Here is a 26,534-nt window from a genome sequence, read left to right as displayed (position 1 = left end):
CCTGATCACATAAGGACATGGTTGGAATTTCTCCATCTGTGATAAGCCATGTCCTCAATGTGGACAAAAACTACCCACCGATGCAACAAAAGAAGAGACTGCTTGACAAAGACCGATCTCAAGCCCAGAAGGAGGAGGTCGAGCAGCTCAAGGAAAACAGTTTTATAAGGGAGGCCTACTACCCAGACTAGGTATCAAACCCCTTATTGGTCCTAAAACCAAACAGGAAGTGGAGGACATACGTTGTAACATCCCAAAAATTACATAATAAGGCTTACGACCTTGATTAGGGGGCCAGTATGGCAATATGAGAAATTATGTGCCCAATTGTTATATTAATTGTAATGATGTGAATTATGTGATAATATGACTAGTTGTGCATATTTAGGGGTATTAAATATGCATGTGGGGACGCTTTTTATTAGAAGGGCGATTTTGGTAATTTGGCCCGTTGCGGGCATGAATGTGTATTTATGTGCATACATGTGATATATGTGAGAGACTACATTATTATTTGGGTTTATTTGGGTTACTCAGCACAAGGCGATCCTATGAAGCAAGCTAGCGGGAAAGTCACAACGGGACCCAATACCTGACTCGGGGTGAGTCAAGGGGTATTTTGAGTATTAGACATTTAATTGGGTTATCGGATTATGGAAATAAATAATTTGAGATATATTTGAAGTTAGTGATTTTAGGAGGGAATATTGGGGAAATTTACCATTTTGCCTTCGGGGACGTTTTTGGTACCCCAAGCCTCGGGATTAGCTTAAGTTAGTTAAGTTAGATAAGACAAAAACAACACTCATACCCCTAGAAGCAGTTGCCATAAACTGACTCTCCCTTCTTCTTCTTCACTCTTTGTCCCTCAAGAAGCTTTCCAAAAGAAAACCATTGAAGCCAAGGGAGATTTTGGGCTAGGATTACAAGAATTGGAGCTAAAATATTGGGGATTAATTCAGTAACAGTTTGTGGATTCAATCTTCAGTAGAGGTAAGCTTTGAATTATGAAATCTGACATTTAAATTCTGTGTTTTCTTGGCTGGTTTTTACGTGTTCTTGAGCCTTTAGGTTCAAATATTTAATTGGTGGTTTGATGAGTTTTGAGACTAGATTTTTGTTGGGTTATGTTGGTGGAAACATGCTAGAACTATTGGGGTAATTAAATTGTGATATTGGGGTGATTTTGAGTTAGTTTGGTTTGGATTTGGCTGCTGAAAATGAAGGATTTTTGTAATGCCCCGAAATCCCTAATGCGGTTTAATGGCTGGATTAGTAGGCCGGGAGGGCCATATCTGTTTAATTATGTCATTAAAGGAATATATGCATGTTTATGTGAATTATATTATAATATGATGTTATATGCATGCATGTGGGTCCACATTTGAATATTAGGGTGTTTTGATAATTTGGCATGTTAAGGGTATATTTGTGTATTTGGGTGCATATTGTGATTTTTGAATGAGATCTCATTATTATGGAGATATATTCGAGCTATTCGGCATGAAAGGGTCTTATATTATGAGTTAGCGGTTTTGTCATAACGGGGGTCTTTTATTGGGATATTAGATAATGAGAAAGTTATTTGATGATAAATTGGGAGTTATTGAGATCAGGAGGAAATTCTGTAAGTTGGGACCCCGAGCGCTAAGTTTTATTTGAGGTTACTTAAGCTTGAAGTAGCTTGTCAGATAGAATGTACGTTAGAAAACCTCTCGTTCTTTTCTGTTAGTTCATTTTTACCGTTCGGAGCGTTTTCGAATAAATCTCGAGTTCTAGGAGTCGGAATCAAGCAAGGATCGAGGCATAGCGATCCTAGTGGGGATTGATGTCCCGGAGACTAGATCTTGGTTTAGGAATCCTTGTTTATCATTTTATTGATGGTGTCCCATATTTGGTTATGACTAGGTGACTGCTAAATGACTAAAAGTCAGATCGTTCTCAAGGGTCGTTCTTTTATTCATTCTCGCTCGAATCAGAGGTAAGAAAACTGCACCCTGTGTATGTGACATGCATGATTGTTATTGAGGCATGTTGATTGATAAATGTGGACATGAATTGCATATTAAATACTAGTGAATGTTGTTTACTTGTATATGGCACTGACTAGTCAGGGACAATGACTCTAAGGCATTAACGCTGGACTGACCCTAAGGTCGATGAACTTATAAGCGCTTGGCTAGTCTAAGACTAGTTACTCAGAGCCAGGGCCAAAGGCCTAGGTGACCGTTTGTCACATGGCTAGGGAACGATGTTCCATAGTTATGACTCTAGAGTCATGAGGAAGGTTATGTTGGTGACTAGTCATTATGCACCTATCCTGTTTAAGCTAGTGAAATGTTCACTTATCTGTTAAGCCCCGGTGACCCTAACGTCACAAGGCTAAAGGGAGCTATGCCCAATTTAGTGACTTTTGTGACTGTCACTTATCTGTTTTGGGCTGATAGTCCCGAATGATTATAATGATCATTGTTGATATTATATCATGCTATATTGTGTTTTCTTGCTGGGCCTTGGCTCATGGGTGCTATGTGGTGCAGGTAAAGGGGAAGAAAAGCTCTCCCAGCCTTGAGTGGAGAGCTTAGGTGGTGATGTGTACATATGCGACCGCTTGACCACTGTAATGCCCCAAATTTCCTAATAAGGTTTAGGACCTTGATTAGGAGACCGGGAGGGCCATAATTGATTTATTATGATATTTAATGAGTATATGCATGTTTATGTGAATTATATTATTATATGATGGTAGATGCATGCATATGGGTGTATTTATAATGATAAGGGCATTTTGATAATTTGGCCTGCTGATGGCATATTTGAAAATTGGGTGCATATTGTAATATGTGAATGAGATTTCATTATTATGGAGATATATTCGAGCTATTCGACATGAGACGGTCATATATAATGGATTAGTGGTTTTGTCATAACGGGGTCAATTTCGGGGTAATAGAAATGTTTATTTGGTGATAGATTGGGAGTATTTGAGATCAGGATGGAATTCTGGAAGTTTTGACTATAGTGTCCCCGGGGGTGTTTTCGGGATCTCGAGCACTAGGTTTTATTTGAGATTACTTAAGCTTGAAGTAGCTTGTCAGATAAGAACGTACGTTAGAAAACCTTTCGTTCTCTCTCTGACGGTCCGTTTTACCGTTTAAGCATATTTTGAGGGAATCTTGAGTTCTAGGAGTCAGAATCAAGCAAGGGTCGAGGCATAGCGATCCTAGGAAAGATTAGAAGCTTCTTAACCGAAAGATTTGACGGAAAACAACCCAATCAAAGGTAATCTAAGTTTGAAGTTTAAAGTTTTTAAAGTTTTGAAGCTTAGAATTGGACTTTGTTAATTGTTGAGTTTTTGGTCGGTTTGAACCTTGGGTTTTGAGGGTTTTGGAGTATTGGGAAGCTTGGGAACTTTGATTTGATGATTGGGGAATGTTTGGGTATGTTTTTGGAGGATTTGGAGTGCTTGAAACACGTTTGGGAATGGCCCAGGGTTGGGGGCCGCGGTCCTGTTCTTGTGCGCCGCGGCCCTAGTTCGATGAAGCAGGTGTCAGGAAATTGGCCTTGCTGGGCGCCGCGGCCCTTGCCTCAGAGAACCCTGGGGGCCGCGGCCCAAGGTGCTAGGGCCGCAGCCCTTGCCCTGTTTTCACCCCGTTTGCTCGTTTTGACCCCGAGAACTTAGCTATGGGCCTCGGGAGTGTCCCTACTACTTGGATTAGTTTGGATTGATCTCTTGGGGGCTAGATATTGGTGTGGAACCTTTGATTATCATGTTGTTGATGGTGTTTCATATTTGGTTATAATTAGGTGACCGCTAAGGGCTTAAAGGTTGATCGTTCTCAAGGGTCGTTCTTATATTGGTTCTAGCTCGAATTTGAGGTAAGAAAACTGCACCATGTGTATGTGTGACATGCATGGCTATTATTGATGCATGCTGGTTGATTATTGAGTATGGCATGCATGGCTATTATTGATGCATGTTGGCTGATTATTATGTGTGACATGCATGGCTATTCCTGATGCATGTTGGATGTTTAAATGTAAACATTGATAGCATAATGAATGCCTGAAAATCTTGCCCATTTGCATATGATTATTAATGAGGCATGCTGGATGATTAAGTGTGATGCGTGTGATGCACGAGAAACATGTGATTAGGGCATACCATGAATGATGAATATGAGATTGGCCAGAGCTTGAGTCTCTGAGTTTGTGCATGATCATGATTATGCTAGTAACTTTTTAGTAAGCATGCTGAATGTCCTACTCTTGGATAACTGGCATATGATACATATTGATAGCATTGCTTACTTGTGCATGGTACTGACTAATTAGTCAGATTTGGCAAAGGGGCTGGTATCAACTGTGAAGCTGTGACTCATTAGTCAGGTTCGGCAGTGGTACTGGGCACTGGTCACGTTGCACTGACTCATCAGTCAGAATTGGCAAAGGTGTTGGTATCAGCTGTGAAGCTGTGACTCATTAGTCAGGTTCGGCAGTGGTACTGGGCACTGGTCACGTTGCACTGACTCATTAGTCAGAATTGGCAAAGGTGTTGGTATCAACTGTGAAGCTGGGACTTATTAGTCAGGTTCGGCAGTGATACTGGACACTGGTCACATAGCGCTGACTCATTAGTCAGAATGGCCATAGCGTGGATCACGCAAGCCAACGGAGATTAGATCTAATCGACCATCAGCATTGAATGGCTCAAAGAGCATTAATGCAAGACCGACCTCGAGGGTCGATGAATGAAATAAGCACTTGGAGGCTAATGTCTTACCTAGCAGCCACTCTCCCTCTTGAATCATGTGATGTTCACCCATTGGTTTGAAAGTTTTACGCTCAGTATGGTTATATTGATAATCATATGATAATGTTTATGAAAAGTATTATGTTTTCTTGCTGGGCTTCGGCTCACGAGTGCTATGTGGTGCAGGTAAAGGCAAGAGGAAGCTAGACCATCCTTGAGTTGGAGAGCTTAGGTGATGACGTGTACATATGCAGCTGCTCGTCCGCCACGGCCGAGGTTTAAAGTGGAACTAGGGTTGAACCCTGTTTTGCCGCTTAGAACGGCCTGTTGTAAATATTTTCTGTAATAAACTCTGAGATTATATTTTCAGGATCCCAATGTATATATTAAACGTTCTAGTGAAACGTTACATCTTAACCAAAGTTTTAATCCCTAAACCGCTAATCATACTTAGTTCACGATTTTGGCCAAATGACTCTGTTAGCGAGTTTAGCACTGTTTACAAGGCACACCGTAACGGTCCCTGGAGTTGGGGCGTTACATCCACCATGGCCAAGGAGTTCTCAGAGGAACTAGGGGGTTTACCCTATTTTTGCTGCTTAGGTCGGTAGGGTTGTAAATTTGAAACAGTAGTGACCATTTTATGTTATAAATAACTTGTAAATGTTTTGATGAGTTCATGAACAGTTTATATACTTAATAAGATATATCATTTCCTTTTTGGTTGTTTTCCACCTTAGCCTGTTAATAACACTTAGAAGCACGTTTTTAACCAAAGGACTCGGGTAACGAGTCAAATTTCCTGTCACTGTTCACTGTAACTGTTCTGGGGTAGCCAGGGCGTTACAATTTTGTGGGTTCGTAAGATATATTATATTATAATAAGATATACTAAATTAATACCCGGGATTCATATTATACATAATAATACAAAATATACCTATAAAAACATATTGTATTAATTGTGTAATACGTGGTACTTTCCTTTCAAAGGTTTTAATATTTGATATTAATTTTTCTTAATTATTATGGTATAATATTCAGCTCATCAATTAAATAAGGAAATAAACGTATGTGCATCAAATACACATTTTTATTCCAATTTGTGCATATATTGTGATAGTCAGTATCTCGTGATCCGTAGGGAGAAAGACGGGGTAAAGTTGTGCAATCCCACATCGCCTAGGGAAGGTAAAGTGTGATGATTCTAAGACTATGTAGGTATGAGACTACACAATTGAAGATGGCTTAAATGGATTGATGGGTACTACCTATATCAACAAGATGCATATTCTTTTCGGTAGTCCATCACTTAAGATCACTAAAGTTAAGTGTGCTTGACCTGGAGTAATCTCAAGATGGGTGACCTCCTGGAAAGTTTTCCTAGAAAGCGTGCGAGTTAGGACAAAGTACACTGGAAAGACTCGTGTTGATTTGTAGGGTCAGTCGCCATTCCAGGAAGCAACCATAGTGACGTGGGGCGTTACATATATGCTCGTCTATTTCAAATAGAAATATACATAACACTTTTAATGTGTATAAATATCCACAATTTTCCTCATAAAAATAAATTATGTAATAAAACCCCTAAAACAAAACTTTATATAAATGTTTGCTCATTAATTTATCATTATTTTAAGAAATAAATATTATAAAATAAATTATTTTTATAGATTTATAAAGTACATTCAGACGTGCTATGGTAAAAGATTAATGTATTCGATAAACACATTGGTATATTTAATTTGTTTTAACTTCAAAACAAATGAGCAAAAATTATACTAATAATTTAAATTAAACCCAAATAAGTCGAAATAAACTAATTAGTTTTGATAGATATAATAAACAAAAACAAAATTGTAGTTGTTATATATAAAAAAAACAATGAACATGTGAAATAAACATAATAGTTTATTATATTATGTTTGATGCATAAATTAAACCTTATTGGAGTTGGTTATGTTTGATGTATAACCAATTAGTTTGATAATCAATCCGGCTGTCAAAGAGCACAATTTTTCTTTTATTTGGACCACTATTAATTTTGTTTAGAAAAATAGTGTAAAATTTATAGAAGAGAAAAAAGGGAAGTGAGCTCTTTTTAAAAGATGTGAGACTTTTTCTTTTATATATAATGAGATAGAAATTTCATGTCTTGCACTTATATTTCATGTCTCATAATGTGAAATGTGAATTTTTTTTTTTCACATTTCACGTCCCCGGATGATTTTTTTATTTTTTAATTTTATTCCAAGTACTTTTACAGTTCACACCCATTAAAAAAAATTTATGATCTTTAATGTTAAACATGAAAAGTTGTAGATTCAATTGAGAAGATCTATCTCCTTGAGACGAATAGAAATGTTTATCTATTTTATTTAGTTATTCAGTTAAACCAATAATTCGTTATTATAGCAGATAGCAACAACCATTTTATCCGAAATTTTTTTTTTTTTTTTCAACAATGTCTTTGTCATTTGATCTAATAGTGTTCCGTTAGATAAGAATAGCTTAGGACATAAAAATGTGACTAGAAAAGTATATATTATAGTAGTGTTAGTTGTTATTTTATTTTTCTAATTGTCAAAAATGGTTTTATAAAATTTAACTTTAAAAAGTTACATCATGGTTATGAGTTGAGTTTGGCAATTAACAAGGCAGATGCAAATATCCCTATCACGGTCTGAGTCAAAGATTACTATGTATAATTGTTTAGAGTTTCATGAACTGTTATCAGTCCAATGTTTTCAATTGGTAAAATTGAATGAATCCATGTTTTGCAAAGCCATCGGCAATTAGAAGTACAACATTTTGACTAAAAGCAAAAACAAAAAATAATGAGAAACAGACAAACTGCTCTGGATTGAAAATTATTTTATTCGGTTAGAATTTTATCTTTTTTAATGGACATAATAAGTCGGTCACGATCAGGCCTTTATTAGTTTACTTCATTCGGCAAAAAGTTAATGCCTATTGGGATCCATCACTCATGTGTGTTTATTCGTCTTTGAACCTAGTCACCAAAAACTTTATTTCATAATAATAATAATAATAGACCAAACAATAATTCATTCATATGTACAACACTAAAGGCCATGTTTAGTTGAACAGGTGTACAATTAGTTATTTTTTTTCTAATAGAGCTTATAAACCAAGCTTCCGAAGTAAAGAATAATCCAACTCATCACACCACAAGTTAGCAGTGTCTGTCTACATTATTAGTTTAGATAGACTAGAAGCTGATGCTGTCTTCCACTTAATCACGCCTGACTCGGTTTAGATTTGGTGTCCACCATGATTGGCGCAGTGACTGAACTTTCTTTAGTAACATGAATTGGAAAAACAGAGAAAGATAATTCAGTATAATTCACCTTCTAATTAATGATTGCATGATTGGATCGTACCTGTTCAGTCCCAATCACATGGAACTTTGAGCCCCATTCTTCTAAAACATTCGATGGATCTAGTATTCTCCTTAAACGATATTAAAAAATGTATTATAGTTGACCCCTCTAATCCATACATCTTCTTGAAAATGCTAATACACCTCATATGGATGGCGAAGCATTTGCTTATACAATGCTCAATTAAGCAACACACACAATATATTCAATTGTTACTTGTAATATGGGCCCTTTTTAAATGAAATTTAATGCTAAAAGTTAGCCATTTCAGGCAAATTCTTTAGTCATTTTCACGCAAATGTGAAGAAAAAAAAGGAGAAGAGCTTCAATTATCAAAGAAGAAGAGACAGCAAAACAGGGGATATTAATACAAAAGCAAATTTATTCCTTTCTCACTGTACAGCTCAAAGAGCAAGTGGAATTAACTATAATACATTCTTTCTAAACAATTTTTTTTGTTTATGACTAAGAGATTGGAAGAGCCAAAAAGCTTGGCTTTCCTCGAAAAATAGTGGGAGCTACTTTCTACCATTCTCTGTCTAACTAAGTAAATTTACAGAATGATACAAACAAATCCAACCCATTTACCTTCAATAAAGAAGATTGAAGAAACTTGGATTGTAAAAGATTTCTAAACATGTACTGCCTTGAATCCCATTTGAGCAACTCTCTCAAAGCCAAACCCTCTTTTCTTTTCCTCTGATCAACCAAACCGTATCAATCTGTATTTACAGAAACTGGTGTATCAGAATTGGTTGGTTGTATCTTTATTTCCACTGCTGTCCTTGTCCGGCTCACCAAACAAGTTCACTGATATACTACCGAGCTTCTTTGCCGTGAGCCGAGACCCTCTTGCCCTAGTCTGTTTTGGAGCATTAGGAGCTTCAATATCTTCGCTCACATCCTCTAAATCAATGGCGGTTGTGAAGGCACGACCCTTTTTCGGCGTGCTAAAAGCGAAATGTATTTTCTCCGCAACCAAAGCCTGCATTTGAAAAATCAAAATTCTCAATCATTTGAAAACATCGAAATGGAAATGAATAACCTAGAAAATGGGGGGGAGAGAGAGAGAGATGAACTTACCGCTTCTCTGATGAATTTTGCTACTTGATTAAGCTGATTGAGATCCTCATGGTCAACACCACTTACAATCTGAATCTGCAAATACAAAATCAAACAGATGATTCACCGATACTTGAAATATATATATATATATAGCCGAATCAATCTGAAAATTTTGGGGCTTACCAGAATTTCCTCCGGAAGAGCTTGAAGAGCACACGTTTCTTTTTCTGAGTTTAAAATCATTCTCTCTCGAGCACAATGTTTCTTCAATGGAGTCCTGCTAATGGAATCGCTGCCACTATTATAAAGACCAACCCTCTTCCTCTGTGTTCGTCCATACTTTACCAGTCCCATTTCTGAACTCTCATTATCAACCCCACTAATCAAATCACAACAACTTGAGTTACAACTTCTGCTTTTCTTTCCCAAAACCATATCAATATCACTTCAATGAAATCCAAGAATCAAATCCTTTCTGAACAAAAACAAAAACAAAAACGAGAAGATATCAATTAATTAATTAAAACAATCAAAAAAGAAAACAAAAAAATATTCTCAAATCTATCAAAAAATCAAATGAAAACCCTAAATTAGAAACCAAACTTTGAAAGAGTATTAGAACGAACCTTGTATAGATTAAGCCTTAGATACGAAATCCCAAAACACAAAATAATATATACTGTTTTTTCCGACTCTGTTTTTAAAACGCTAGTTTTTGTTCTTCTCTTGCTAAAAAAATGGAAATGACGGTAATCTTCGAAATTACGGAACTTCCCTTAAATTCATTTTATACACCTTATAAAGCTATTGAGGTGTTGCGTTTAAAGCTTTTCAATTTTATATTTTAAAATTTTGAAAACAGTGAAAAAGGCTTTGTTTCCACGCGTTTGCGGAATCAACTGGAATTTTCTTTAAAAAATAAACTTTGGATTCCAAATTTTCAGTAAATAATTTTATTGATGGCGGTTAAAACTATATAATAAAAAAAAATTAGACCCACTAAACGCAAATAGAAAAAGTAGCCGTTTGTGACACGTGTCAACAATCGGTAGGAAAGAGCATATCTGCTTCTGAGTGGCGACGTGTTAATTGGTCGGTCAGAGTCGGCTTGTAGTTGTCGGGTAGCTTCCTATACACGTTGCAATTTCTTGGTTTGGTTTGGTTGTGCGTCGGAAGTTATCTTCTTCAATGGTGTGTGGACACGTCATCACCAACGCGATTGTGACGCGTGTACGGACGGTAGTGGTCGAAAGTGGAACAGTAAAGGTTAGGATTTATTTGACTCTTTTTTTATTTTTCTTTTTTAATTTATTTTTCTTTTTAAATTGTTTGACTGGTTTGATATAAGAAAACATCTCTATAAAGGCGGCTCACAACGACTGCTTATTGTAACTATGTGGATGCGGCGGTTTTCAGATTCCACACGTTTCCAAGTTCAAAGATGGAGAGTCATCCCAAAGTCTATCTAATATTATTATTATTATTATTATTATATTGTTGAATAATATTTGAATTTGGGTTTAGATTTTGTGTGTGAATTGATTTTTTTTTTTATTTATAGGAATGAGTCACTTAATTTAATTGCCTAATTTAAATTTAATTACTCACAATACATTTGGATAATGACATAAAAAAGAAATTGTTACTATTTTTTTTCCACACTATTGAAACAAGATGGATTCTGTTTAAAAAAAAATGGAATGTTCATAAATATAATATAATTAACCATTTCTAATTTCTCAATTAGTTGAATTTGAATTTTGCTCCTTCCAAATTTAGCTAAGAAAAGATTTGATTCAATTTATTGTTAATTTAGGTTGATTTTTTCATTAAATTTTTATTGTTCTCATGTTGTAGATGTTAATGCCTCTAATTCACTAGTGAAAAATCTTGTTTAAAAAAATACTGTGTTACTGAGTATAACATTTTTTTTTGCTCTGATATTGTGTTACTGAAGAAAAATTAAAGTTAAATATAATTTTTTTAAAAGAATAAGATGAGGAACAACAAATAAATTTCTAAGAAGAGCCTGCTCAACTTCTTTTGAGCTTGATATAAAATCATATAAAATCGATGAAATAATAATATAAAATCATAATAATTAGTACATTTAAATTATCCAGATAATGTTTAACAACCAACAATTTGAGCTTGATATAAATATATAGAGAGAATAGACTCACGATCTAAATCAATTCAATTAGGTCGAACCATTTAAAATACAAAAAATTAGATGTCCAATTAATATAAATTGGATTGTATTTAAAAAGTTGGATGCTAATATTCAAATTATGAATGGAACTCTCAAAATCCAATCTCCAACCAAATCAATCCATCATATATCTAAATATATATGTAAAAAATATTTATATATCATGTAAAACATAAATCTATTTCTATTTCATTTTATTATAGCCTCTTGAACCCTGATCATATGATCTAAAGATTTTTAGAGTCACCTCCATTTTTCAAACAAAAACCCTTCTCTCTTTCCCTCTTATTTTTATGCTTCTCCTTCTCATCTAAGCTTATCATTATTATTTTGAGACTTACATTTCAATTCTAACGATTATGATAGCTAATTTAGTACTATCATTTAGACTTTTCAGATTTAACGTTATTATATTTCAATGTAATTTTGATGACTTGTTATAGTAATTTTTACTATTTTTTTCACTATCAACTAATTAACACAAGAGCTTAAAAAAATGCAGGTAAAAAAATACAAATTTTACGTGGTTTAGGTTATACAACAAGTAGTCTACGAGGATTTAGTATTAGTGTTCCTGAAGCTTGAGATGACAAGCTTCAATAGAGGTTTTCTCAGGTAGCGTATATGTTGCTCTGAGTACAAAAGTGAGATCAAATGTCTAAGAGCCAAGTGACCCTTACAATGGAATCCCTAACCCTATTTATAATGGCTAGGGGGCAATTAATTCTCTTAAGGGGGATTTATTACAAATATTTTCAATCATTTGGGAGTTTAATGCTATTTAACATCTTTGAGTGCCCTAACTAAGGTGGTGGGCCTAGGCATATCGCACGAGGCCCAATTCGTAGGTTGCATCCCACTTCTTTACAGGAGTCACGCCCCCTGACACTGACATAACACAGCTGCACGTTTCACATGTCATGCGGCACATTGGGACATGACAATTGTTGAGTGTATGAGCTCGACATCACTACTCAAGGCACAAAAAGATGTCAGATGCCTGCTTGCGGTACGAAGCTGTTGCGACTGACATCTAGCGTTCTTTCCAGGTTCCGAGGACAAACTCCTAAGCCTGGAGGACTAAACTTATTAAGAAGACGGGAGGACCATAACGGATGTCCTCGGCAAGTGACCTAACTTGAAGACATCCACGCCTGGAACGGATAATAACGCGTTGGGAGGAATCTATGCTCCAAGGAGCTCTAGGTGAGCTCTACAAGACTTCATTAGCTCCCGATGAGCCAAATCACTTCTCTAATGAGTGGCATGTGTCTAATGATGAAATCACATACAACAAATATTATTGAATGATAGTGTTTAGTTTCTTGTATGATTTTTTTATTTAAATTCTCTTTGTCTCTTTGATGTTCAAAAGTTTTACTAATTGAAAACTAGGGGCGCTCGTCCGATTCGATCCAACACTTTTACCCCTAATCAATTCAATTCAATTAAAGGTTGGATGTTGGAAATCATCATCCATTTCAATCCAATTTGGCCTCAAAATTCAATCAAATCCAAATCCAAATCCAATTGTAATTGGATTGGATCGGTACATTAGTTTATCTTTGAACCTAAATTTTATTATTAAAGAAATTAACAAATAAAAAAAGCATACAAAATAAATCATGCAAAAAGCTAAACATTATTTAATAATAATAGTAAATAAAGTCTTTATAATTACCACATTAAGTCGTCGAAAATATTAAGTTGGCAACACAACCATTCAAATTTAAAATCAATGTGTCCAAACCAATAACTAAAGTACTTAGATAGTAATAAAATATGAACGCAACAACAACATCTCCAAAGTGCTAACATAACATCAAAAAACAACAACTTTTCAATTAAATATATTTTATATATAATATAAGTTGTAATTGGATATGATCGGTCACATCTGCCAACCGATCAAATCCAATTAACATCCAACTTTTCAAATCTAATCTAATTATGATTAGATATTCTATTTTTTATAATTGGATTTGTTTGGAGTAATATTAAATTGGTTTGGCTCCTCGGCACCCTATTGAAGATCCACTAAAAAAAACTCAAACCAATCTAATATTAGTAAATTTGACTTTAAGTGAGTGTACTTTTTTTTTTTTTTAAGAAATTTTTTAGTAAAAAAAAGTAAATAAACTAATTTTGTATATTTAATTTTTAGTTATTTTAGAAACTTTTTTTTTTTTTTTGCCCAGAAAAGTAAAACTTCATTAATACTTCAAATCATTCAATAATACAGACTGAAACTCAGTAGGAATATGAGAAGCAAACAAATGACGATCAGAAGCTACACACGTGGTCCTCGCTAAATAGTGAGCGACGGTGTTAGCAGACCGTTTTACAAATTTAATGGAAACAAACTGTGATTTTAACTCAGACAACAAACATCTACAATCTGTTATGAGTCGCCCAAAGTAGGAATACAGGACTGAAGAACTCCTTATTGCCTGTACAGCAATTAAGCAATCAGACTCCACTTCGACATTAGTCCAGCGATTGGTTTTGATCCAGCTTAATGCTTCTTTGATACCAATTGCTTCCGCCACCTCCGGGGATACCGATCCTCTCACGTTTCTAGCAATGGCCTCAATCAACTGTCCACGAGAATCACGGGCAATACAGGAAAAACTGAAACTTTGAGGAGAAGCAAAGAGAGCCGCATCACAATTTACCTTAATTTGATTATCTTTTGGGGGGGACCAACGCTCACAGCCATCTTCTTGAGATACAAAACCAAGAGATAGATCGAAAGTCTTGTCTTGAGCGCAACTCCATTGATTAAGGACTGTCCTTGATAATGCGACAACCTCAGAAGCTTCAATACCCTTCTGGTTCCAAACTAGATCATTACGGCACCTCCATAAAGCCCAACAAAGCATGACAGCCTTGTTCCTTTTATCCCCTGAATACAGATTAAAAACAGATGCCATCCAACCTGCAAAAGAGCCGCTGGCCTTTGGAATAGGCCCAATATGCAACAGACGCCAGCAAAGTTGTGAAAAGGAGCAAGAAACAAGCAAATGGGTAGCAGATTCACTAGCCACGTTACAAAATGGACACATAGAGTCTACAGGCACCCCTTTGGTTCGCAAAAGGACTCTGGTAGGAAGACAATTTTTAGAGGCCAGCCACAGAAAATTCTTGATCTTCGGAGGGACTTTGAGCTGCCACAGAAGACGCCAATAACCAGAGTCATCCCTCGAATAGGCAAGAGACAAGACACATTCAATTTCTATGGACATATATATATATATACTAGATATATAAGTAACGTACAATATACAAGTTTATTAGTTTTATTTATAGAATTTATAAATTATTTTTTATTAAATTTATATTAATGTCATATAAATTTCAAATAAATATCTCATTTTAATTAAATAATTTATTTATTTTTGTTTAAATTTATGTTTGTTCTAATTTTTTAATTTGGGAAGGACAACAAGAGATTATATATTATATGTTTAATATAATATTAAATATTATACGTGGATTTTAAATTTTAGTTTCTTGTAATTTTTTTTAAAACACTATTTTGTTGCTAATTCACAATAGATTATATTATTTGTTTCTAACAAGTGAGTTTAAGTTTAATTAAATTTTATTTAAGTTATAAAATGTATGATTTTATTATTTTGAAATAATTATCATTGTAAAATATCTCAAAAATATCTTTTTTTTTTGTAATTTTAAATTATTATTATTTTTGTTATACCCAAAAATTGGAGAATGCATCCTAGGAGGCTGTAACGCCCTGGTTACCCCAGAACAGTTACGGTGAACCGGAAATTTGACTCGCTACCCGAGTCCTTTGGTTAAAAACGTGATCTAGGTACCATTAACAGGTTAAGGTGAAAAACCGATAAAAAGGAAAGGGTACATTTCATTAAGTAAATAAACTGCTCGTGAGCCTTTTAAAATGTTTACAAGTAGTTCAAGTTACAAAAGAGTTGCTACAGTTCCAAATATACAATCTCCGCCGGCCTAAGCGGCAAAAATAGGGTAAACCCCTAGTCCCTCTGAGAACTCCTTGACCGTGGCGGTCAAGCGGCCCTGTATGTACATTACATCGCCCAAGCTCTCCACTCAAGGCTGGCCCAGCTTTTCCTTTCCTTTACCTGCACCACATAGCACCCATGAGCACGGGCCCAGCAAGAAAACATAGCAAGACATGATATAATATCAACAACGTTCATAATAACCATTCAGGACTATCAGTCCAACAAGTAGGTGACAATAGCCAAAAGTCACAATAATGAGCATCGCTCCCTCTAGCCATGTGACGATAGGGTCACCAGGGCTTAACTGATAGGTGATTCTTTCATAGGTTCGTTCAGGACAGGTGCATGGTGATTGGTCACCAACATAACCTTCCTCACGACTCTAGAGTCGAAACTATGGACAACGTCCCTTAGCCACGTAACAAACGGTCACCGGGGTCATATACCTTGGCTATAGTCATCTGGTCATAGACCAGGCAAGCGCTTATAAGTTCTTCGGCCCTAGGGTCGGTCTGGCATTAATGCTTTAGAGCCATTCAATGCATGATTCTCGACTTTAGAGTCGGTCCCTGACTAGTCAGTGTCTCAAGCAGGTAATCATCATTCAATAGCATTTAATATGCAATCCATGTCCACATATATCAACCAACACGCCTTAATATCAAACCATGCATGTCATATACCTATACAGGGTGCAACTGTATTCATACACTGTTTTCTTACCTCTGGTTCGAGTGAGTATTATAATATGAACAACCCCTGAGAATGATCAACCTTTAACTTCCTCGACGGTCACCTGGTCATAACCAAAATATAGGATTCATCAATAAAAATGATAACCAAGGGTTCCCAAACCAAATCCCAGCCCCCGAGACATCAAATACTACCCAACCGGGTACTAGGTCCAACCCCGAGGCATATGGTTTGAATCCCCAAGCTAAAAACCACTTTTTAGCAAAATTGGCCTTAAGGGCCGCGGCCCTCCCCTGATGCGCCGCGGTGCGCCCTTCAGACAGAAGGGCTCCCTCCTGACAGACTCCAAGGGCCGCGGCGCTCCCCTGTTGCGCCGCGGCGCTCAGCCCAGAATGGCTAAGTCGGCCACACGAACCAGTTTTTCTCCCTGTGCAATTCCCTCTCAAACTAGACCTTTAAACCCTCATAGAACCTCTTCCTAACACATAATTGAACCCCCAAACAACACCCTTAGCTTACTTACATCAAACCCCAATCAAACTAACACTAAAACTCCCTTTAATCCTCATTTCCCACATCAAAAACCATGAACTAAATACCAAAGATAAAACAGAGCACCAGCTGTGTTAATGGCCAAAACTCACCTTGAAACTTGTCTTGAACCTTCCACACAAGCTAACACAAGTCTCCAATCCAGCCCTTAAGTTTTTCCCTAGCTTGAACTATCACCAAGAACACAAAACCATCAAAGGAGCAATGGAAAAAAATGAAGAAGGTGATGTACGAGTATGGAGGAAGCAAACCCCTGTTTTGCTCTGTTTATTCTACAGCTTTCTAAGTCACTTAAGTCATATATATCCACCCCTAAAAAGACCAAAATGCCCCTATGTCATCTCAAGCCTCCAAAGCCACCCCAAGGGCAAAATTGGTACATTCCGCTAAACCCGTTAATTATAATTAACGCTTCTCAATTCCCGCTAATCTCAATATCCTCAAACACCAATATTTCATAACCCGTTAACCTAAAATCCCCGGTAATGCTATAACCACCAATATCACCCCGAGACTCACCCCGAGCCCCGAGCTCAAACCTGTTATGACCAAACCGATAAATCATGTTTAAAGATCGTCTCATGTCGAAATACTCGAACCAATCCACATTATAATGTGGTCTCACAATATATCATTATCGCACATACAAATATTCAAATATACCCTCAACGGGCCAAATTACCATAACACCCCTGTAAGCAAATGTGGACTCACATGCGTGCATTTAACATCATATTATAATATAATTCTCATAAACATGCATAAACACATTTAATGGCATAATTAAACAGTTATGGCCCTCCCGGCCTACTAAACCAGCCATTAACCATAATAGGGAATCCGGGGCATTACAACTATCCCCTCCTTACAGAAATTTCATCCTCGAAATTTACCTGAACAGCTCGGGAAACTGACTCTGCATATCAGACTCCAGCTCCCAGGTCGCCTCCTCGGCCTTGCTGTTCCTCCACAACACCTTAACCAAAGGTATTGTCTTATTCCTGAGGACTTTATCCTTCTGATCAAGTATCTGAACGGGCTACTCCTCAAAGGAGAGATCTGGCTCAAGCTCCAGATCCTCATAACTCAAAACATGACTCTCATCAGATACATACCTCCGAAGAGCGGATACATGGAATACATTATGCACAGCCGACAACGCCGGAGGCAAAGCTAGCCTGTAAGCCACTTGACCAATCCTCTCTAGGATCTCAAATGGACCTACAAACCTGGGACTCAGCTTGCCTTTCTTCCCAAACCTTCTCACCCCTTTCCATGGCGAGAATCTAAGGAAGACATAGTCTCCTACCTGGAACTCCATGTTCCTGCGTTTGGGATCTGCATAGCTCTTCTGTCTACTCTGAGAAGTAAGCATCCGAGCTCTAATCTTATCAATAGCCTCACTGGTCCTCTGAACCGCCTCAGGACCCAAGTATCTCCTTTCACCTATCTCATCCCAATGAATGGGAGATCTACACTTCCTACCATACAACATCTCATAAGGTGCAACACCAATGGTAGACTGGTAACTGTTATTATAGGACAACTCTATCAAAGGCAGATACTTACTCTATGATCCTCGACCTATACAGCTGTAATCTAGGGATGGGTGACCTCCTGGGAAGTTTTCCCAGGAAGTGTGCGAGTGAGGACAAAGCACGCTGGAAAGACTTGTCTTGGTTTGTAGGGCCAGTCGTCATTCCAGAAAGCAGCCATAGTGATGTGGGGCGTCACATAATGGTATCAGAGCCTTGACCCAGCCGGAAGTGTGGCCGACGGGGACGTCGGGCCCGTAAGGGGGGGTGATTGTGACAGTCAAAATCCCGTGATCCATAAGGGGAAAGACCGGGTAAGCTGTGCAATCCCACACCGCCTGGGGAAGGTCAAGTGTAATGATTCTAAGACTTTGTAGGTATGGGACTACACAGTCGAAGAGGGCTTAAATGGATTGATGGGTACTACCTATATCAGGAAGGTGCATCTTCTTTTCGGTAGCCCATCACTTGAGAACTCCATGGTTAAGCGTGCTTAGCCTGGAGTAATCTAGGGATGGGTGACCTCCTGGGAAGTTTTCCCAAGAAGTGTGCGAGTGAGGACAAAGCACGCTGGAAAGACTTGTCTTGGTTTGTAGGGCCAGTCGTCATTCCAGAAAGCAGCCATAGTGATGTGGGGCATCACAGAGGCTAAGGAGAATGCATTCTAGAAGAGCTAAGGGGAGTGGTCCTAGGAGATCCCAAGGAGGATGTGGTCCTAGGAGACCCCAAGGGAGTGGTCTTAGGAGACCCCAAGGAGAAAGTGGTCTTAGGAAGACCCCAAGGAGGATGTGGTCCTAAGAGACCCCAAGGGTGTGTAGGAGGCAAGCCTCCCAAGGTTTCCTAAGTGTTGGCTCGAACGTGTCCAAGGTAAGTAGCTAAGGAGGAGGAGTCTCATGCAAGGGGAAGGAGACTTAGATTTTGATAAGGAGAGCCTATACAATGTTCGATCAGACATGTTTGGAAGATGTTAAAGGAGAATGCCTTGATCTTGTCCAAGGTGAGATGTTATGGAGGAGGTTGCCTCAATGTTGTCCAAGGTGAGGTGCCAAGGAGGTTGCCTCGGACCACCTTGGTCCGAGGAGAAGCCAAGGAGATTGGTTCAAGGAGGAACATGGCATGCTAGAGGAGAGTGTCATGTTAGAGGAGAGAAGTGCATGTCCTACCACCATGCACGTCCGACCAACACTTGCATGGGTGGTCAGTAGGAGGTGGATTAACTAGCTAGAGGAGACTAAGTCAAGGCTTCCAGAGACAGCTTCAATAACATACGCGGGAATCTCTCATTCTTCCCACAAATGAGGGATTTGTTACATTTCGAATTTTGAATGTAATAAATGTAATAAATATAATAAAATATCCCTATCATAAGGGGATATCAGTTGAGGATCACAGGCTTATAAATAGAGAGCTTATGGGATGAGAGAGGGGCTTCTTCTGCTTCTTCTTTCTAGAGAGAGAAAATTGGGACTGTGTATTCTAGAGAGAGAAAATTGGGTCTGAGTATTCTAGAGAGAGATTTCTTGTATTTTTGCAATTTGTACTGAAGAAACTCAGTTGGCTCAGTCCATCTGATCTTGAGTACATGTTTATAAATCACAACTCTAAGTGGATTAGGCTATTACCGACAATCGGGGCTGAACCACTATAAAAATCTCCTGTGCTATTTACTTTTCTTGTTTAAACCGTCTGCGTCGTTTTTATTTCTCTTGAAGGCTTGTCGTATTTGATGTTCTCACGTCGTTGGCTAAAAACGCAGTCAACAATTTTTAAATAATTATCATTGCAAAATATCTCAAAAATATCTTTTTTTTTAATTTTAAATTATTATTATTTTTAAATAATTATCATTGTAAAATATCTCAAAAATATATGATTTTAATTTTTTTAATTATTTATTTTATTTCAATTAAATTGAAGTGTTTACAAACTACGGTTAAATATAAGAATATTCCGTTAAAGTTAACATTAAAAAAATAAAAAACTGTTAAAACAATAAAAAATCATTATCTACACCCTTTTTATATAGAAGAGATATCCGAATCATAATAAGAGCACTGTCATTCGGTGTTCTACTTCATACTTTAAAATACCTCCACAAAACACACATTTTTTTATTTTACCTCTAAGTTTTACATTTTACCATATATCAGATTCTCTATTTTTTTCGTATTGTAGCTTTATCTAAAAATATTTGTAAAATACATCATCTAATGAATACCCATTTTTCTTAATTTTAGCTATTTTTTACAAATTTTGGTAATTTATCTCACCGGATGGGAGTGCTCTAGTATTATAGAATAAAGAGAAATTGGTGAAAATAGTCTCTTTTTTTAAGTGGTTTTGTACTCTGACCTACTTTTGAAAACTTTTTGCAAAATGGCATCCGTCTAAAATTCGACTAGTTGTCTAAATTTTTCGACCACCTGTCTAAATTTTCGACCACCTATCTAAATTATGAGAAACTATTTTGCAAAGAATTATTTAAATTAAACTAGAGTATAAAATAATTTTTAAAAATAGGTCATTTTGCCCGAGAAGCCACGGAATAAATTGGCTTTCTTTGAGGACGGTGAGGGGCAATTTGCACGAATGACAATAATATCATAGAATAAATTTGTCTTTCTTTGAGTATTGATGTAGATGTACCTCCTGACTTTGGTTCTAGTGTGCATTTTATGTCAATTCTCACCACTTTTTTTCTGCGATCGTAGAATCCTATTCGTTGGTTGTATAAAAGCTAAATAATCTAAACCATTCAATATATATATATATATAAAAGTTAAGAAGTAATCTTCTGCATAGCTAAAATAACTTTGGAAACCGTGTAATACTTATCCTCTTGCTTTAATCTTTATTTTTCTTTTCTTCTTTATTATTATTATTATTATTTTTGCTTTTTTTTTGTTCCATTCTATCAATATTAAAATTCATTATTTAGTTAAATATTTGTTTTTTAAAATTTAATGAGTTACTTTTAAAAAATTAGAATTTAAGTATTTTTTATTTCTGAATTTCAATAAATTTTAATACAATATTTATATAGTTAAATATTTTTTTGACATTATATAATAAATATAATAATTAATAAAACAGAGAAATTAATTTTTTAAATAATAAATATAATTGAATATATATTTTTTCTATATTTATTTATATATATAGATAAATATAATCCATCAACAAAATGCAAATATGTACAATCAAATTAATTAGTTGACAAACCGGAGGCCTATGCTATACTTATTTTGTTTCGCCTATCCAAAATAAAGTTTATTTGCTATTTATATAGGATTTTTTTAGAGTTGATGAATTTATATAATTAATATTTATGTTGAGTAAATAGATTGATTAGCTAGTTATATTATTTAATTAATGTTGGATTTTTATAATTTAAGATTAATTAGGACTCATGATTATGTTAGACTTACATAATTTTGAACTAATTCATACTTTTACTTACATTATTTGAGATATGTTGGTTTTACTAATTACACTTTGGTGATGGTCTATATAATTTAGAATTATTTATATTAAAATTGCTTTCAACACCTTAATTATTAATGTATATGAGTTTTAAATTTGATCAAAATTAATACAAAAAATAAATAAATAGACAAGATTAATCTAATCCAATGAATAATTGGTTCGGTTGAGTTGATGATTTATGACAATTATATTGAATTGACTGATAAAATTAACATCTGATTATTAAATAATTCTGATCGATTCCACTTCCAAACAAAATGCAAAACCCCAAAAAATCAATATGACCTTATTATATAATGCATAATTTTTTAACAGGATTTTTACTTTAAGCTTTATCGGTAGAGCTCTCAGTGTTTCTCAACTTGTGAACTGTTTTCGGTGCGAATTTATTTTATGACCGTATATATTGTAGTTATTTAGAGCATCCTGCAAATTTTCAGAAAATTCTGAATAGCTTACAGTACTGAAAACTAGGTTCAAATATGTTGCTTTCCACGCGCATAAAAAAAATTAGTCACGCGTGCAATAACATATTTGAACCAAGTTTTCGGTACTGTCAACTATTTGGAATTTTCTGAAAATCACGTCGATGCTCTAAATAGCTACAATCACCAATAGAGCTTAAAGTAAAGCCCCTATAAGAGAATTCCCCATTATATAATTGCAACTCTAACTTTTTTCATAAGTAACACAAAGTTAAAATTCTGAGGAGACCCCATAGAATCAAAATAAGGCCCCGTTTCGTAAACAATTCATTAACTCGGGATTTTAATGTTTAAAAGTATAGAAAAATAAAGGAAATTTTTAATTTTAATAGCTTAGCCAATATATTTCATTTTAATTTTAATTATTGCTTTTGTAGTATTGCTTACAACTATTTATAATTTTGAAGTATTTTATGGTAGGGGCTTCAAAAACAGTTTCACCGGTGAGGTTCTTTTATATTTTCGACTCCTGAATAGTTTTTGTCTTACAAATTTTCAAAAAATTCTGAATAAGTTACAGTGCTAAAAGCTATTCAAACATGTTGTCTTTCACGTGCATAAAAAAAATAGTGACGCGTGCAACAATATGTTTTTAAACTAGTTTTCGGCACTGTAAATTATTTGGAATTTTTTAAAAAATTTACAAGATGCTCTAAATAACTATAATATACATGATCATAAAAAAAAATCGTTAAGCCTAGAAATTTCTTATAGTTTTATACATATATAACTAATATTTCCAATAAAAAGAGAATTATAATATGATGAAAATTGGTACACACTACAAACAGACTCCGTCAACACCGACACACAACAAAAGTAAAATGATTGGCCAAGTTTCAATTATTAGAGGACATCTCAATATCTTTGCTAGCTTCATTTTGAAGCTTCAATTTGATGTCTCTATTATTTATTTTTTATTTAAAAATTTGTCCTATTAGTTGCTAATGATATTGTATTTTACTTTCTAATTTATATATTTATATATATATAAATTGATCCTACTATAGATCAAAGATTGGGCACACACAATATTGATTTGATATTTGGCATGATCCATATTATATGTTGTAAATTGAGATTGGATTGGATCCAAGAAAATGTGGAAAACGTTATAAAACAATTAGATGTTGGCAATGAAGACAAACAAGACGTACGCAGCACACTATAATATACAGACGAGCGAAAGAGATATCTCATGATGCGATGGTTGTTCGATCGATGGGGTCACAAGAAAGGAGAGTTTTGGAGTATTAGGCAAGTAAGGAGAATATTGAATGGTTTCACATATACTAGTCTACCTCATATATGACTTCACCCCCCAATGGTACATATTTTGTTTACATCGCTACAACGATAGATATTTTACGATGAGTTTTAATTTTTTCACATTAGAATTTATTAAGTCGAATACAGCCTGTTAGTGAAAATATTTCAGCATGATTCTAGAGAAAAAATGTCTAACTTGCAAGGAGAGGACATCGACCACCACCACTAAAGAGGGACAATAATATACATTTTTGAGTACGGAGGGTTTGAACTAGTAATGCACACGGGGCGAAAAATTGCCGGGGAGTGCTCCCCCTGTCCTTATCCCCATTTATATTTCTAATCCCTGTCTCTGCCCCATCTCTGCTTATTCCTTGTCGAGGACGGGGTGGTGAGTCTTTTATTGGGGCGGGAAATCCATTTATCTAAAAAATAAATTTTAAATTAAAATTTTAAAATAAAAATCGTAATTTATATGTAAATTAAAATATTGCACAATATTTATTATTTAAAATATTAAACACTATCTTAAATAAAATTTAAAATATTAAAAAAGTTACTACTATGCTACAAAAACACATAAAGAAATATATAAAATACATATAAAATATTATAAAAATTTAAACGGGCCCCCGTCGGGGCGGGAAGTGCTATCTCCGTTCCAGCCCCATTTAACATTCGTGTATTGAAAGTTATCCATGTCCCCACCTCATTCTCCATTTAGATGGGAATTCTCCACCCCATTAAAGGCGGATCCCCGCAAGGCATCTTCCCCATGAGAAAAATATGCATCCCTAATTTGAATCTCAACCTCGTCATGATGACCAAAGCCCCCAACCCTTGGACGAATGGGCGGCAATAATATATATGTTTGAACAATAGTCTAGAATGTAATAGGTATTTTTCCATTTAATTTAGGGTAAATTGCGGCTTAACTACCTAATCTTTTAGGTTTGTTACAGTTAAATACCCATTATATTTTTTTAATGGCTAAACTACCCAAATATAGTGGAACAATATTCTGTCAATATCCAGCTGTTAAGCCCGTTAACTTGACTATGGGGTTATCTAAAATGCATACACGTGGGTAGGATGTCAAAACTTATTCTAATATTTTTTTTAAAAATAAAGTTAATTAAATAGAAAAAGAAATAAAATAGATAATAGAGAGAGAAGTGGAGAAGTCGACAAATGCTAAAACTTTACCCAGATTTCGACTTCTCCCAAAATTAAATCCACATTTTGACTTCTCAATGGAACTGCAAGTTTTTGAATCAATTGATATAGATCCAATTGCAAGTCGTGAGGCTTCTGAGTATGGTAAGTATACTATTCCTTATTCTTCTTATTTTGCTTGTTTGGAAGTATGTGTTTTTTTTACTGAAAGAAATGTGTTTCTTGATAAAGATGAGAGTGAATTGATTGGGTTTGATGCTTACTGGGTCAGTTTTAGGTGGAAACAATGAAGGTAGAATGGGTTTTGGAGCTGCTGGTACTTCACAAGATCATCACGATGATGGTGGTGGCCAGAGCCGAAGGGTTGATTGTGAAAATGGTCTCATTTTGGGGGCCGAGAGAAATGATTCTAGCTCTGTTGTTGGCTTTAACTTGATCCCTCCATCTGGTATGGCTGTGTGTTTGCTTGTTTGTTTATTTCATTTGTGGTTACATGTCTTGAACTTTGTATAATACATTCTAAATTCAAGAAAGGAAAAGACTTTCTGTTTATTGGGAGCATTTGATATATATATATAGTGTACTTTGTGTAATCAATGACGCTTTGGCTTGTTATGTAATAAAATATTGTAAAAAAAAATGTGGAATAGACTAGGCTTTTGACAGAATATAAATAGTTTTACTGTGACAGTTAGAATCCCGTGATCCGTAAGGGGAAAGACCGGGTAAGCTGTGCAATCCCACACCGCCTGGGGAAGGTCAAGTGTAATGATTCTAAGACTGTGTAGGTATGGGACTACACAGTTGAAGAGGGCTTAAATGGATTGATGGGTACTACCTATATCAGGAAGGTGCATCTTCTTTTCGGTAGCCCATCACTTGAGAACTCCATGGTTAAGCGTGCTTGGCCTGGAATAATCTAGGGATGGGTGACCTCCTGGGAAGTTTTCCAAAGATAATATTTATTCAATCAACTTGTACTTACCAATACTTTGATTTGTTGAACTACTTTTACTTTTCTCACTATGTATATCATTTATTGTTGCAAGCAAACCGAGTGAATATTGGTGAGCGTGAAAGTGATCTTGCATATATGCATGACCAAGTGAATATTGACCATATACACCAGGACAAGAATCTGCACATGGAAAGAGGATTGCATTTGGAAACTGAAGATGAAGTTCCTCACTATTGGATAATGAGAAATAGGAAAACTGATGAATTTATTATTGATGTTGTTGCAGTGTTTATTTGGCTGAAAATCAAATTGTTAGGAAGGAATTTTTTTGTAGACTTAAGAGAATTGGTTGAAAACTTGTAGACTTCTTGTCTTTTTTTGTTTTTGTTTTTGTAATCTTGGTGACAATTATGGTGTTTAATCTTGTTTTTGTAAACTTGTAAAAATGGTTAATGAATTTAAAAATTCTCCATGTTTTACAAATCAACTTAAGCAGAGCCTGTTTCAATATTTAATTGAATGGTTAATATTTTGTTTCAACAATAATACTTATAATGTCATGCTAAGTATGTTTTTTGTTTGTTTGTTAATGAATGATTAAGGTGTGTGGGTCAAATAGAGTCCAATACTTTATATATATGTATATATATATATGGACACCACCTGATACACAGAGCATCACCCATCCTCCCACAAAAAACATTGAATGACTCTCTCAATTACATGTTTGAAGCAGTCATAAGAATCAATTCCTAAAATCTATACTAGTGAATGGTTCAATCGATTGGTTGGTTTAGATCCAACAAGAAGCATGAAAACTATAACTTCTTATGCATTATAGTGAACTTGAATTTAATAATGACTTCAATATAAACTTAAAATTGTAGATTTGTAGATTCATCATTCAACATAAAAGACAAATATGTTATGGCCTATACAAAA

General features: G+C 35.5%; 2 protein-coding genes across 5 annotated transcripts; one reads left to right on the top strand and one right to left on the bottom strand.

Moving 5' to 3' along the window:
- Positions 1–8,521: 8,521 nt before the first annotated feature.
- LOC133794162 (F-box protein SKIP27-like) lies at positions 8,522–10,091 on the bottom strand. Its single transcript, XM_062231362.1, has 4 exons — positions 9,849–10,091; positions 9,406–9,697; positions 9,241–9,315; positions 8,522–9,142 (listed from the first exon to the last, which is right to left on the bottom strand). Exons 2-4 carry the CDS (start codon positions 9,655–9,657, stop codon positions 8,903–8,905), a joined length of 567 nt encoding a protein of 188 aa, XP_062087346.1. The 5' UTR covers positions 9,658–9,697; positions 9,849–10,091; the 3' UTR covers positions 8,522–8,902.
- A 14,477-nt stretch (positions 10,092–24,568) lies between these two features.
- LOC133793437 (uncharacterized) lies at positions 24,569–26,064 on the top strand. 4 transcript variants are annotated; one of them, XM_062230798.1, is made up of 3 exons: positions 24,569–24,778; positions 24,912–25,082; positions 25,684–26,064. In XM_062230798.1, exons 1-3 carry the CDS (start codon positions 24,712–24,714, stop codon positions 25,953–25,955), a joined length of 510 nt encoding a protein of 169 aa, XP_062086782.1. In that variant the 5' UTR covers positions 24,569–24,711; the 3' UTR covers positions 25,956–26,064. The 4 variants fall into 4 exon arrangements, with proteins under 4 accessions (XP_062086782.1, XP_062086781.1, XP_062086783.1 ...); XM_062230797.1 differs by having other exon boundaries at positions 24,577–24,778; positions 24,906–25,082; XM_062230799.1 differs by having other exon boundaries at positions 24,579–24,778; positions 24,906–25,082; positions 25,764–26,064.
- The last annotated feature ends 470 nt before the right edge of the window (positions 26,065–26,534 follow it).

Source organism: Humulus lupulus, chromosome 8 (genome assembly GCF_963169125.1).
Source record: "Humulus lupulus chromosome 8, drHumLupu1.1, whole genome shotgun sequence".
NCBI lineage: Eukaryota > Viridiplantae > Streptophyta > Magnoliopsida > Rosales > Cannabaceae > Humulus > Humulus lupulus.
The sequence above is the reverse complement of the archived record's forward strand: the minus strand, read 5'-3'. Positions and strand labels throughout refer to the sequence as shown.

Excerpts from the sequence above, each read along its gene's own strand:
- LOC133794162 (XM_062231362.1), bottom strand. The coding sequence starts at position 9,657 with ATGGTTTTGGGAAAGAAAAGCAGAAGTTGTAACTCAAGTTGTTGTGAT. Across the intron at positions 9,316-9,405 it reads CTCTTCCGGAGGAAATTCTG|ATTCAGATTGTAAGTGGTGT; the intron begins GTAAGCCCCAAA and ends TTGTATTTGCAG. Across the intron at positions 9,143-9,240 it reads CAAAATTCATCAGAGAAGCG|GCTTTGGTTGCGGAGAAAAT; the intron begins GTAAGTTCATCT and ends TTTCAAATGCAG.
- LOC133793437 (XM_062230797.1), top strand. The coding sequence starts at position 24,712 with ATGGAACTGCAAGTTTTTGAATCAATTGATATAGATCCAATTGCAAGT. Across the intron at positions 24,779-24,905 it reads TCGTGAGGCTTCTGAGTATG|TTTTAGGTGGAAACAATGAA; the intron begins GTAAGTATACTA and ends TTACTGGGTCAG. Across the intron at positions 25,083-25,683 it reads TAACTTGATCCCTCCATCTG|CAAACCGAGTGAATATTGGT; the intron begins GTATGGCTGTGT and ends TATTGTTGCAAG.